The sequence below is a fragment of the Podarcis bocagei genome (assembly GCF_964188305.1).
Source record: "Podarcis bocagei genome assembly, chromosome: 10".
NCBI lineage: Eukaryota > Metazoa > Chordata > Lepidosauria > Squamata > Lacertidae > Podarcis > Podarcis bocagei.
The window spans coordinates 28,193,067-28,208,676 of NC_138135.1; the positions used below are offsets into that span (position 1 = coordinate 28,193,067).

General features: G+C 41.7%; 1 protein-coding gene across 1 annotated transcript in view; it reads right to left on the reverse strand.

Annotated features, from left to right (window-relative positions):
• Positions 1-14,918, reverse strand: part of NUAK1 (NUAK family kinase 1) — a 61,518-nt gene extending 46,600 nt beyond the window's left edge. Inside the window, exon 1 of the mRNA XM_081210815.1 lies at positions 13,864-14,918. Coding sequence (XP_081066941.1) covers positions 13,864-14,262 — 399 coding nt within the window. The 5' untranslated portion in view covers positions 14,263-14,918. The remainder of the gene's footprint in view (positions 1-13,863) is intronic.
• Between the last annotated feature and the right edge of the window lie 692 nt (positions 14,919-15,610).

Consider the following 15,610-nt stretch of genomic DNA (forward strand, 5'->3'; position numbering starts at 1 on the left):
ATCAAAGTTTTATTTGCATTAACTGATACACTCTGAGCTTGTGCCGAGAACTAAGATACTTCTAAGTGTATGCATTTCACTTTTGCACTGCCAATTTCTCTGGCTGTAAGTAACATTATCCTATCAACAGTGGTGACTCAGCAACAGAAGAGGAATTAGTGAGTGAATAAGAGGGAGATTTTCCTCCCTGTTATACACAGATTCAAAAGCTATTCTGTGTAACTGAACCAGGCACTCAGAACAGAGGATTTATGCTGCACTCCCAAAGGATGGGAGGTACATTTGTAACTCCCTTCCTACCCTCTGCCCTCACCCTTAGGTGGTAACAGGATTTGAGTACGTACTTCCTAAGCATTGCCCTGCTGCCAGAATTACATCCCCTCATTGTTTGGTACTTGCCATATTTTGCAGACAGGCCTTTTTTTTTTAAGAACACACCCTCTAGGGAAAGGTTTAACTCACAAAAAATATTAATTGCAAGTAATCCCAGAAAGCCAAGCTCTGCCTAAACAACTCCTAAGAAACAACTGTCTTTATTGCTTATTTAAGTAAAGTATCCAGTCCATTAAAGATGGGAATGGCCAAAGTGTTTTCTGTGTATTGCCAGCCTTATGGCTTGAAAGAGAAGATATGATTCATTAGTTTTGAGTTGACATTATTAGTGGTGCTCCTCCAGGTGAGCTCAATCTGGAGTCATATTTATTGTGCTGTATGAGAAGCATTGCCACTTCTTCCTGTATTACATCTGTGCTTTAGATAAATCAGAGGCACAAGTCAGTACAGCTCTCAAACTAGCATTATTTCAAAGAAATAATCTCAGGTTTATTTGAGGGAAAGGAAGTGGTAGTAACTGAAGAGTTGTCAGAACAGGGGGGTGCAGGCTTGTCACCTAGAACCAGGTGACCCCTTTGCAGATGGAAGCAGGCCCATCTGCCCTGATGGAGTGTGCATGTTTGCAATCTCAACATTCCCAGAAGGCAAACGAGTACACACGTCATCTTTAAAGTCTTGGTGGGAGGGACAGGGTAACATGTTGGAACATCTTTGTAGCTTCTGCCCTGTTCCGAACATGCCCTGCTCCTGAACACTGATTCCTGAACACTTTGTCTGCTGCTGAGTCTGTACTGTTGCCTGCCTCAATAAGGTTCTCCTTTTTTTACTTACAAATAAGAGAATCTGCTTGTGCGTTTTGGGGTGGGAATCTGGACAGTGGCCATCATTACATCTTGTGGGAATGAATTCTACTAACACTTCCGTTCTGGCAGGAGGTCAGCAGATGGGTGGGAGAGGTGCTTAACTCATCAACAGAGAAAGGAAAAATTTCAGGGGGCAGTTAAGAGTAAAGAATAAGCAGCCTCTCACGCCAGTCAATTCTCCCAGCCTCCACCTTAGCACTGGGAGGGTTAGCACAGGTTTAGGAACCCCACGTTTCCCTTGTAATATCCAGCTCTGCAACAATAATGTTCCTAACAAATGCTCTGTTTGGAACATAAACAGGTGTACTTCAGTCTTGCATAACCTGTGTTGCTGATTTTTTTATGTAAGGCCCCATGGTCTACCAACGTATTTTAAATTTGCAAAGTAAGTACGCATGCTCAATATCTTTTAACAGTTAAAGCTGATAGGCAATAGAGTTTGGGTCCTCTCAGGCATGGGCTCCAGCTTGAAGAAATGCCCCACCAACAGCACATACCCCCCCACCAAAAAAACCAATACCCCATTATGTGGCTGGCTGCATTGGTTCAGGTTTTGAAGAAATGTTTGAATACTCGCCTCTTTTCTCTAGCTTTTAATTGAATCTTTTATTGTACACGGTGCTGGAGTTTTTATAGTATTTTCAAGTGTACTGTGCACAGCCTTTTTCATTTTGTTTTATTTATTGGCTTATTTTTCTATATTAAGTTTTACATCTGCTGTACGCTGCCCCTCCTGATGTGGCAAAAGGGAGCAGGAGGTAGAGGTGTGATTTGAGCAGCAATTGCTTGATCCTAGTAAGCTAAAGGCTGCTTAATTGTGGCTTAGCATTATGTGTGATCCAGGCCAATTTTATCAACATGAGGCATTTGGACCTTCCAGTTGCATCTTCATCTCTATCCACATTGAACAAATGCAGGCTTCCTAGAATGTATACACACACCATACTTAGGTTGATGGGTTTTGTTCATGCTTTGCATCAGGCTGTCACCTTCCCCAGGTTTCATTAGCCATTGGCCATAGCTTGCTTTTAATCTGCACCATGTGACAGTTTTATTTCCTTGCTTGAGTAAACTGTTATACAAGCTTTACACTATAATGCAACTGTCTTTTGCACAGTGTGGACTGATATGCAGGAAGGGTAATCCTGTTTTAAGGGGTTGGACATGATTTTATTGGTCCCTGCCAACCTTATTATTTATATGAATGGTAGAAGGTCACATTGATAGAATCCAGAGCTGCTTCTCTCTTCTAGTAGCTATTGGTGATGGGGTGGGGGCGTGCAGAGCTGCTGAAATTCTATGTACTTTGCTTAGTGCCAAGCTGGTAGGAGCACAAATTCAATATAAGTATGCTGGAAACTGCTGGTATATTTCCTAAGCCTGTAGCCAACAGGAAAGGGTTAGAAGACATTGTAATAATTTGAAAATATCTAATAGTTTATGCAGAGTCTTCTCTTCTGCTGTTACAAGACATCTCTGTCAGAATATCCAGAAATTGAACTACCATGTGTGATCCTGGGAAGAAGGGAAGAAGTCACCTGAAGCAAACAAAGTAGAGGTTCGGAGGAACTATGAATAGATTAAAAACCTTTCCGACAAATTACATCTTTCAAAGCAAATTCACATTTGAATGAATACAATTCCTTTCAAAAGGAGGTGGAATTCAAACTGGAATGGAATTGAAAACTGTTTCACAACTTTAACTATGAAGATGTAATTCTGACTTCAGCAAATGTTGACCAATACTGAGTACAAGATCTGCTGAAAGGACAAAACCTTTAGTTATATTTAACTTCCTGCAAAATTGCCAAACAGATGTTTATGTTTGGCTTCCACACTCACTGGGGCCAAATGCAACATCAAACTAGGATTCCACAAAGTGTAGGTTCTTTCCATCCAAATAAGTTCTTAAGAAAGTAAAAGCAATGGCTGACATGTTTTATAACCTGGGTAGGGCTGGGAGATTGATCATGCCCACCCTGTTCTTTATGCCTCTTTTCATTATTTAAATACATTTCTGGTTACAAAATGATTGTTAATAATCAGCTTCCTAATACATCAGACATTTCTATTCTTTTTTTAAAAAAGAAATCCTTTCTAAGCTTCACAAAAATTAACACAAAAATTAAAATCTTGGCAAATCAGAGAAAAGAAAAATGAAATAATTCAAAAGTCTCTGGAACAGTTTTGTTTTGCACAGTTGCAGCACACCTTCCTGCAAAAGTCAAAATATAATTTCCTGGGCAATTATATACTCTGACTTTTCACCCACCATATAACAATGAACGTAATGAAAAAAGAAAGAATAAGTAAAGAAGTAACTTTGTAGGATATATTGATAACTCAGTCTGGCCTATATATTCAGAAAAATGAGGTGGAAATGTGGCTTTTTTAGTAACAGCATTATGGAATGTCCTTTCAAGGGAGGAATGCTTAACACCAACTTTTCTGTCTTTTACATTCCAGGAAAGAACCCTTCTAACTCACCCAAACTTTTAAAAGCAGTAACACTTTTAAAATTTCTATCAATTGGCTTTTATCTGCTGCTCTTTTGTGTCTATTATTTACTCTTGTTTTGCATGTTTTAATTCTCATTAACTGTCTGGAAATGATGGATTAAAATGTTTCATATAGAAAAATAAATGAATAAAATGGTATCTTCCCCCTTCCTCTGACCTGCAGTCTGAAGTGGTAAACTGTACCACAGGGGTAGGGAACCCTGTGGTTCTCCAGAAGTTGTTATGGATTCCAACTCTCATTAGCCCCAGCCAATGACCAATGGTCAAGGACGATGAGGTGTAGTCAAGGGAGTTATAGCCAGCAACATCTAGGGGGCCACAGGTTCCCCACCCCAGACCTACCATGTCAGTGTTGTACCATCTTATTCTACTGTGTAGACCAGGCCACATCAGGGAAGCTGTATCTGCACACTGTGGATTTCTACTGTTTTTAGTTTTAAAAGATTACTTTCCAAGAAACATTCATATGTCTGGATCATCTATCATTTTGTTAAAGAAGAAATCAAAAGAACATTACAAGGGCCACCTTGAAAATACCAGAAGGAATGTATGACAGGAAGAGTACAGGGACAACCCACACCTACCTTTTGCAATATATACCAAGGCCAAGCACAAAAGGAGAAGGAGACTCAATATTCTGAGTCTTAAAATCTCTTTGCCACCCCCCCCCCCACACAAAAAAGCTAGGCAGAACAACAGCAGCAACTCAGGCTTCCCACTTCACCCTGCCAATGACCTTAACACAGACTTGGATGTACCACCTTCCCCTGAGTGCAGAACAATTCCCTGCTCCAGCTACTCCAGCCAGAATTTCATTTCAGCAAATACCACAAATCATGTCATACTGTGTAGAACTATTTAAAAGCAGGGTTGTGCAATGTGAACTGTTCACTGCATGGGAATGAACCGGAGTCTGCCTAAGCTAGCCTCTTTCACTTCTTTGTTTTTTATTTAAATTATCCTGAAGATGTGGCTGCACTGTTGTTCGGAACTTTAAACAAGTTTTCCTCTAATTGGAGAGTCAGCCTAAACTGCAAAAGCAATTTAATGCTAAAATCAGCATCCTAACAAGAGAATAGTTTGGACATTTTTTCCACATGTATTATCAGCTGTTTCCTAGAAATAGCAAGCCCCTGGCTCAGCTAAAATGAAACCAAATCCGCTATGTGTAATGGAATTATAACACACTATACTAAGGAACTAACAGAACCTGGTAAAAACATATATTTTCATGCATTAACTTTTACATTCCTCTAACAAGCACATGGGATTAAGGCAAAAAAATAATATAGACCATTTCCAATATAATCTTATCACCTTGGGGTTTGGGGTAGGAGGGATTAATAACTGATTTATTTCTACAGTGTCTTCTCTAATGTACACACCCGTTTAAAAGCATGCCATTATCTGAATTAGCTTATATAACAGGATATAAAATGTCATGGCAGGTTTTGTTGGAATGATAATGAGAAGAATTTGTGTGCTCAATGAAACAAAGATGCTCACTTCTGTGCCAAATATTCATTTGATGGCAATACTTCAAATAAATTATTCCTTATAGCAACTAGACTGTCATATCCTACAACCACATCCCGAGCAACCACCCAGCTGGGCTCAATAAAGCTATTTTCCAATGTGCTGTATGTACACACACACACACACACACACACACACACACACACACACAAAAACACCCATACTTCCCAGATGTTTTCTGTGTAAAACATTTGGTTTCAAATGCATAGCAAGTCTTTCCAAAAAGCCATTACATTTGTTTAATGGACTCATACAGTTCAGCTAAAATATCCTGGAGCAGACATCTGACTGCATTTCTGCTCTATGAGCCCCATCTGCAAAAAGCACAAAGAGCAAATGAGAATGTTTTACATGATTTATGCTGCCTTTATGATCAGCCAGTTCATAAAGCACAAGCTTTGTTCAACAGACAATAACACAGACTGCTTTCAAGTGTGTCATTAAGTGTGTTTTTTGTGTTTTAAGAAATACTTTCCATTCAAACAACGGGCCTAATTCTAAAGCAGTGGGATCCGTGCAACTAGAATCAGAATTTTACTTACTGCACCACCAAAAAAGTAATTTCCTGTTTTCTCTCCTGAGGATATCCAAGACAGATAAATTCATAATATCTATGGTGGCACATTTTTATTTTCACCAGAGGAAAGCTGGAGGAAGGCAATTTATAAAATACATAAGGAATTATTAGTGTTAATCTCATTAATCCTCACAATAACCGTGAGGTAAATTACTACTCTTATTTTAAAGCTGGGTTACTGAAATTTAAGGTTTATTCATTCCAGTGAACTTATGGATGAGTTTAATTTTAACTCTGCTCCCTGAACCATGTCTGACACCAGTCCCATGTTTAATTCTATATGTATTTCACTGTAGATGGAAGACCTATGTGAAGAAATTCAAGTCCTTAATTATAACATCTCCCCCTCAAAAGCTTGAAAGAGATTACTAAGCTAGTTCAGCTATCATGGCTAAACCATGGTTTACTGCAAAAGGAAGCATAGTCAAATATTGGGCTTGTGTATTCCAGCACTTCCTTTCCAGTGCAGCCCACAGGAAGAGTTTGGAAATGTTCACTTCCATTTTGTAAATTAATACTAAATTATTTTATGAGACATATATCATCCTTCTTCACAAGACCAAGGGATGGCTATGAAAAACAAGTAACTTAAAACAGTCATCATCAAAATACAAAATCAATAAAATATAAAATAGCAACTTTTGCCAAGTTTCAGAGAAAAGCCACACCAAAGTTTCCTAGCTAGCTTTTGTTATCATAAAAGATCTATCAAATATTTTCAGCATACTGGTATAGGTCCAAATGTCTTCCCTTACAAGTATCTTAAAATATTTTTGTGGTCAGGCAGCAATATTGTATTTTAGACGTATTTTATGACTGAACTATGAAGTAGCATTCAACTGTACTATACACAGATTTCTACAATGTTCTTCCCCGGTCACTTTTTCTTTTGACAAATATTTTCTGCTCTGAACAGTTAAACACAGAATTGTTAAAGTGGTTATGAGATATTTCTGCTTTCCAAGAATTATGGAAATGCAAGTGGTGCCCGTTCTAAGAGAAATTCAAATGTCATTTGCATACAATTGCCAAACTATAGACATTAAGCTTTGAAATGCAGAAACTGCACAGCACTCTCTGATTCTAGATCTTCAGTGCTGGATTTTGAGCTATTCAGATTTGCCCTCCAAATATTTCCTAAGCAGCACTCACATTTAAGGAATGCGTATGAGGTTGCAATATCCTATGAACTCGAGTGGGACTAAGTCTCATTGAACTCAATGGAGCTTTTGGAGTAGACATGCATAGAATTGCTCCATGAGTTACCTAAAGCTAGAGGAGGGATATATACCTTTGGAAAATATAAAATTGTGTTGAAAATTTAATCCAGCTAGTGACAGTAAATTAGCTCTGCACAAAAATATTTTGATCATATCTACAGCTGTGAAATTATGGAAGAAATTGCCTATTTTCTGCAAACTGATTCTATCTTCAGATGGCTTTCTAGCCCAATCTTGTGACATTCCAATCCCACCAAGAACTTATCCCACAGCTCCTTTTTTCAAATAAAAAGTAACCAATAAAAACCATATTTTATTCTTATCCTCCAAAAGTATTAGAACAAGACCTGACTTGTATCATATTTAGGGCTTGTACTCAATCCTGGACCAGTGAAAAATTTAAAAGCCAGACATCAAAGCCCATGTATGTGCTCATCCTCAGACAGCTGAGATATCACCAATATTAAATAACATTAACAAATGTAGAAGAGGTTCATTGGTACACATGCTGGTTTCTTTATGTACTTTACTACAATTTGAACATCAAATAGCTTCATACTTAACTAGCCACATGGAGGTATTTTCTCCCACTTTAGACTGTAACTAAAGGTTACTGCAGGGTCTTTATATGTATTAAACATCTGGAAGCTTTGGTATGGATCCAAGATATCTGATCAGCATGGGCAGCCACTATACTCCCATGGCATATCTCACCCAGCCCCCTAGTGTTCAGTGTCTAGGCTCTCCTAATTTATACAATGTACAGTGTTGTCTGTGCAGACATGGTGATAAATATGTGCTGTTTAAAAGCAGATCTTTCACAAACTATAACTTACAGATGCTCTGGGCTTTCATGTGGGCAAGACAAACGAGAATCCTATGCCTGACTGAAAAAGCAGAGTTCAGAAAACAACTGCAAGAGAACACAAATGAAAACCTGGGTACATTTGAGGCTTAAATAAATTGGTCACCCAGTACTGCACAGATGCATTTATCTCACTTTGAAGTTCTTTCCACAGTAACTCAAGTATCTAGCAATAGGACAGGGCTGTTTTTTTAAAAAAAATGTCCTCCCAAATGGACACACAAAATGTCGACATCTGTTAAAAAAAAGATGGTTAAAGTCAGCATTTGGTATATATAATGGATAATTACAAGGAATCTGTGAGAAGAATTCTATGAACACTAAACAATTTTTAGCAGGAACTGTTTGTTCCAAACAGCTTTATCCAACATGTATGATACCAAAACATAATTTTATATATGCTTTCAGATATAATTTCCTCCATATGTCATACATAATATCCTAATCTTGAATTTAATGATACAAAAAACCCACACACATGGCTCAACACAAAATGCTTTAATGTTACAAACTCCCTCTATTATGATTTTTCTCAAATGATGTTTTGAAGCTGTTAGTAATAACACATTACAATGCAATTATGCTTTTGGTTGAAAGCAACTTGGCAAACAATGAACTAAATTCCACTGCGAATTGTACTTCAGGCAGCCAAATATTAGCCAGAGTTCCTCACCCTAAAAGCCACAATTCAAAGACCAAAACTTACGTATCTGACCGCATCTGGAACCCACTATCCACAAACCCACCAGGCTCACCTTTCCTGTACACATACCACACTCAGCCACAAAGATTTCAGATATCTATATTCTTGGATCCACTACCCACCCACAGATACTCAGACACATACATCCCTCATCCTCAACCAAGCTTTCCAAAGCTTTGGGTTCAATTCCCTTGAAACCTGCTACTGCCCATCCCATATTCCAACCTGTGCAAAGTATTGTTTTAATTAGGTGGCCAAAAAGGGCAACAACCCACCAAAAGCCACCAGTCTCCCCCTTAACTCCAGAGCTTGCACTCTCTCTCCTTCTCTTATGTTATTATCACTCACTCTCTGCCCATCATGGTGTCTGCACTGCTGTGACCTTATTTCAAGCAATTTCCCATAAAAGTTAGCATTCGGGCAGGACGACAAGACCCACCAATCCTCTAAGTAACCTTCTTTCCTTGAGAACAGAAACACCTAACCAATCAGGACAGAGTTATTTCTTGCAATTTGCATAAAGTCCAAACGTAAGCCCACAATCAATCTGTTGTAAACACTTCAAAATATTCCTTCTAATGTTAGTCTTGATTGGTGTCCACTGACCAATCAAAATTTGTTCAGGATGCTTTCATATTATTGTTGCTGCAGTTCTGGTCCGATTAGCCACCACACCACTTTGGAGACTGGGCAAAAGCAGGTGCAGAGAACTATGACAAGACTGCTGGCTTCCGTCAGTAGGGGATAGTGGTGTGGGGTGGCAGCATTCACCTGACCTCCCAACAGCTGAGTCATTCCACATACCAGGAAGGAAAGGGGAAGGTCGTGGGAAGGTTGACTCAGTGCAAACGTACCAGCAGGAGTGCCAGATTGGCTCCATCTTTACATCTGCGCTGTGCCAACCATCCTGCTATCTTGCTCGTACCCCTCTCCTTCCCAGTAACAGTGGCAACCCACCATGCCATCCACTACTTCCTTTCTTGCAACACAGTGGAGAAAAGCTCTCTCCACCTGTTAACCTCACTTTTTCTGTCCAGTCCCTTGCCTTACTTTTTGTCCCCACCACCAATTAAAACTTCTGCCTAATGCAATCTTTTCTCCTAACACAACCTCCGCCTGTCAGGGACTGGGCAGAGCAGTAATGGTGGAGACTGCCTCCCCAGCCTGATCCTTCCAGAGAAGAAGAAGAAGAAGACAGTTCAGAATTACAACAGGGATTTCAGGGAGGTCACAACTCAAAGGCAGACGAGGGGGAAAGCTGGGAAATAATGGGAGAGGAGGAGGAGGAGGAGGAGGAAGAGGAAGCACCAGCAGCTGATGGACACAGTGTCTTTAGAAAGCATTCCAGACCTTCCCTCCCCCAGAACCTGGTGAGCCTTGAAAGTAGTAGAGCAAAGGGCTCAGAAGCAAAGGGCCCTCAGTGCCACCCATAGAGGAGATAACGACGACTGAGCAAGTGGGAGAAAAAGGGGGTGGAGAGTCACAAGGAACAAGGCCATTATTCCAAGAAGCTGCATTCGAAGCCTCTCTCTGTAAATATTGAATAAAAAACAGATGCTAAGAACTTTCCTTTTCTTATCCGTTCCTAGCAACCTGAAGTTGCTTCCTTTGCTGCCTGACACCACCTGCTGCTAGCTGCTCTGGCCCTCACCCTACAGCTCCAGTGCGCAGCCATCAATGGTTTTAATAGAATTTATAACTGGGGACACACTTTTTATGGTGACCTTAGAATCATCCAACTCTGTCTCACCATGTATGAAATATAAATATATTTCTGCAGCTCTGGCTATCAGAACAGACCAGACAAGTAAGAAAAGCTCCCACTAACCTGGTAAAAAAACACAACACATTAATTAGGCTGTAACCCTTTATACGCTTACCTAGGAATAAGTCTCATTGGACTAAATTATGCTTACTTCTGAGTAAACTTGCACTGTAAAGGGATTGCACTGTAAAGTGATGAAGACCCGAGATACATGAGAGACTGTGAACATAACTTTGTGAGAAAAGGAGAGTTAGATCATGGAGTAACTCAGGACACACATGAAACACTATATATGATCAATGTGCTGTTCCTTTGTAACTGGAATGCTGCATCTATTTCCAAAACCAATATACAGTACAGTGGTACCTTTGGTTGCAAATGGGACCTGTTCCGGAGCCCCGTTCACATCATGAGCAGAACGCAACCCGCGTCTGCGCGGGTCGCGATTTGCTGCTTCTGCGCATGCGTGTGACATCATTCTGAGCGTCTGCGCATGCATGAGCAGTGAAACCCGGAAGTAACCTGTTCCGTTACTTCTGGGTTGCCGCGGGATGCAACCTGAACCGAAAGTAAAAAGAGGTATGACTGTATAGACTATGCTTTGTTCCTACTATGTAACTTTGTTGTTATTACAGCACCTTCATTAGCCCACACCCCTTTTTGATTGTGATGACCAAGCATGTACATCTGTCTGTTTCCACAGGCAATAAGGTGCAACACTTTCAAAATACACTCTACTTTGCAAACTTCTTCTGTCATCTCTTTATCCTAGTACTTACAGCCATTTGCATGTAACATCTCCCAACAAATGTTTGGAAAGTTGGCTGCCCTTGTACAGGGTGGGTGTGCTCTTATATTTCATGCAATACACAGCCCAGTCTCTAGCTGTTGTATTATTGAGTAAACATGTTTAAATAACAAGTTGTTGCCAACAACAAACTAAATATAACTAATCTATATTCCATCTAATAAGCTAAGGCTGGAAAAGTACTTCAGGTTTCTTAAAAAATAAAATAATTTTTTGGCAATAGCCCTTACAGAGTTGAAAAAATATTTCAAACTCCAAGATACTACTAATACTTGTTTTTTTAAGAACTTGTACATTGTGGCATCTGGGATTTTCCCAAGCCTGATAAGTGTATATGTTGAGGAGGGAAAAAATAGAAGCTTCTAGTGCACGCAAGTTATAATGCTAGATTCAAAAACACTTCTTTGTAAGACAATGCAATTTAAAGCCCTGCGCTATGAAAATATAATGGAGAATGCGTCATTATGTAGGCTTCATATTAGCATCGCTTCATTGACACTGGTGGAAATCCTTCAGATTCATACCAGATTCAGATAACAACCCACCCTGCAGATTTCACAATATCTGCCCCAGAAGCCAAAGAAAATTCAATGCCTCACATTTTATATGTCGATATCCGACTAATCAGTCAAGAATGCCTAACAGCATGCGCTATACCTAAATCGCACTTGGTTAAAATATATACTCAAGGAAGGTATATATATAACTTTGAGAGAGCAGAGTACTAGAGTTGTTTCTAGGCTGCAAGCTGTTGCCATATGGTTCCAAATATTTACATGCTGCTGTGTAGGAAAAGGTTACCTAACCCAGTAATTTGACAGCAAGCAAATGACATAGGTGGGAGTGTGACCTGGGATTTCTAATACTTAGCTCCTCTTTATTTGACAATTTGTTGTGAAGTCATGATAGGAAATATGCCAGTCACTTTGCTTCAAGAACCCCCTCTGCTGGTCACAGTACAGAGTCTATTCAGAGCTTTTTAATGATGCCATAAATGCTGATGACTAAGGAGAACAGAAACAGAGCAAAGAAAGCAAAGGAAAAGCTAAATGAACTCCTGTGCCTCTGCTGGCCCAGACCTTTTCCACAACATTCTCCCCTAACGTATAAAGTGAAAAACTGAAGTTCTGCATTTTAAGAGCTTGGAGAAAAGGAAAAACTGTTCAAGAAGTCAATGTACATCTGGCATGGAGTCATAGCAACCAGTTATAATTCTTTGTAGTAGTAGACCCTACAGAAATATGTATGTGCTTTTAGAGGTGAGAAAAGAAAAGCACTTTCCCATATTTAATACAAGTAAACACTATCCTGAGCTAGTCAGTATGTTGGAACAATGTAAAATTAAGCGTAGCATTTTAATCTTAAAATAAATAGAGTTTATAAATAGCAATGCTGGTTTCCAATGAAGCTACAAAGTTACATCTCTGTTTCAAAGCAAATTTAAAAAGAATCAAAAGCATTCTTTTAAAAATAATAAATTTAGATGGATGATGTAAAAAATGTAAAAATGATGTAAAAAAATCTGTAAATTAACCTAGATGCATGTAATATGACTCAGTGCTTTAAAATATCATGTATTCAAAGTCAGCATTTGCATTCATCTCTGCTTTGTTTAGCTGTCCTCTTAACAATTTAACAAAATGAAATAATAATACATAACACAAGCTTATCTGCGTATAAAATCATTTAAATATAATTTTCATACTGTATTGGAACTTTTTTTTCACTCACAAATCACACTGCTGAAAAGCTGCAGTCTGCCTGGAATGCTTCAGAAAAATATCTGTATAGGCATAGCTGACTCAAATACAGAACCAACCCACATGAGTTGGAACACAGGTCCACTAATAGATATTAAATGGCAATGCAGAAAATAGCAATGCTTCTAGCTTATTGCACAAGCATTTCCCATCTGCCCATGAGATCTCCTGTGACAGAAGAACAAAAAAGTTGGGCTGGAGTTACAGTACAATGCCACATCGGGACAGCTGTGCTTAAGCTGTTAGCCGGCAGACACAGATGAGCCAAGTGGACTCTAAAGCTCACTGAGGTAGAGGAGCAGCATCAATGTGTTTGTTTAAAGAGGTCAGTAAAGTTCAGGTCATAAAAACCAGCAATGAAGTGTTTTGGTTTAAAGGAACTCTAAGCTGAATAGCATTTTCTGTTTAGCTTACTAGAAAACACAATACATTCCAGGGAACTTTGTATGCCCACACTTTGAAAGAACAGTAAAAGGAATGATCAATTTGGAGGGGAAGGGAGTGCCCATTTACAAACAATACTAAAAATTTCCTAAATGATCTGCACCTGACAGTTATGATTTAAGAGAGTTAGGATAAAGTTCTAGGTGCAAATACTTTGGGAGAAATCAGACTTCACAAACACACCCCGAATAACTCTTGAATCGCATAACGGCGTGGCGGGGAGATCTACATCAAGATACACACACACACACACACACACACAAAAGTGGGAGCTCCAGAAAGAAAAAGTTAGAAAAAGTAGAAGGGCGGGGGGAGAATTCAGGTCCCAAGTTGTGAGGCCGGACACGCCATGAAGGGAAAAGCTCAGGAATGAGTGCAATGCACAGCAGCTCCCCCCCCCCCGCCGCCGCCCCCATGACATCTCTCCATCCGGAGCATCTCCAGCAGCCCCCGCCTTCCGCAGCCCTTACCACTCTGCCGGAAAACCTCTCGATGGCCCTCTTGACTTTGCCGTAGGTGCCTTTGCCCAGCGTCTCCTGCAGCTCGTAGCGATGCTTCAGGTTGTGCTTGTGGTGGTGCCGCTTGACCCCTTGCTGCTGCTGCTTCTTCAGCTCCGGAGGGGCTGCTGCTGCTGCGCGGGGGGCGAGGGCGCTGCCGGCCGAGGCAGCGGGGGCAGCGGCGGAGCCCTCCCCGGCGGGCTCTTCCACCATGGCTGCTGGTGGTGGCGGCGGCGGCTGTGCACTTGCTGCTGCGGCTGCTTGGTCGCCGGCCGGCTCCCCGGGAGCCCCAGCATCCGCCTGGCAGCAGCCTTGCGGAGGAGGAGGAGGCACTTCTGCGCTGCTGCCGCCATCCAGCTCAGCCCCATCCATCTCCTGCTGGCGCGGCGTGTGCGCCGGGGAGGCACTTCTAGCCGCGCGGGAGGAGCCTCGGCGACCCTCCCTTCAGGCGGGGACCGCCAGGGCCAGCCCCACAACCATGGCCCTTTTCTTCTTTTCCCCCACCCCCACGAGGGGCGGGGAAGGGGAGAAGGCGGCGCCCCTCGGCTTCCCTCCTCACCCGCGGCGGCGACTAGAGCGCATGGAGGCGGGAATTTGGAGAGGGAGGAGGCGCCCCGCTTGGCGATAGCGGGCTGAGGAAGGGACCCGCTCCTAGGTCTTCTCCCCTTCCGCCGAGGTCGGAGAGAGGAGCCCGTGTCTCCCGCCGCTGCTCTGCCCGCGAAGCATGAGGCTCCCGAGGCCTTCCCTCTCCCCCCCCCCCGCCTTTAGGTGTCCTCCTCCTGCTCCTCCTCAGGGCTACATTTGGCGGCCGGCGCTGGTGTGGCGGGAGCGGCCGAGCGGAGCCTCCTCTCCGTGCTCCCCCTGCCAGCGAGGCCGCCGCGGTTGGCTCGCCTCCACCGGGCTCGCCCCATGCCCTCCTCAGCCACCCCTCGGAGCTGGGGGTGTCTTCTCGCTGTGTTTGGGCTGGGAAGGGGCCGGGCTTGGCCCGGAGGAGGAGCCGCTCCCCGAGACTAGCGGATCTTCCTCCCGCCCGCCCGCTTTTCGCCTCAGAATTGGGCGGGATCTCTCAGGGCAGCCGCCGCCGACTGAATGGGGGGGGGGCGTCGGCTCGGGGGTTAGAGGTACCAGATGGCCTTTATTGCGGCGCATTCCGCTTTATTCCACAGCGCAGCGGCTAATGGGCCTCGTTTCCTCCAGAGTAGGGAGCAGGCTGGACTCCCTTCGCGATGTGGGGCAACAGAAAAAGTTGTGCGTGCTTAGAGCTCTCTCTTTCTCTATCCTACGGTGTGTTGCAGTGCTCACGATCTGTTATTTTTTAGGATGGATACAAATGCAAGCAGCAATTTTATGGTAGATTTAGGAGCAGGTTTTTAAAAATTAAATAAAATCACGAGAATCCCAACTTCTACATTTTCTTGTTTTCATTTTTTTCTTTTTTCTTTTTTTAAAATGATATTTATTGAGAATTTAAAATTACAGAGAAAAAAAGGAAAAGGGAAAAAGAGAGACAAAAAAGGAATTAAACAATACAAGTCAATAAAAAGAAAAAAAACAATACATCAAAAACAAAAGCAAACAAAAAATTTAAAAACAAGTCCAATATTCCCAAATCTTTATCTTTCGTTAACTTGTTTCATCAACCTCCTCACACCTCCCTTTTTTGTATTCTAGTTATTAATTATCTCAGCAAATCCTTTCCATCTTTCACTATATTCTGTCA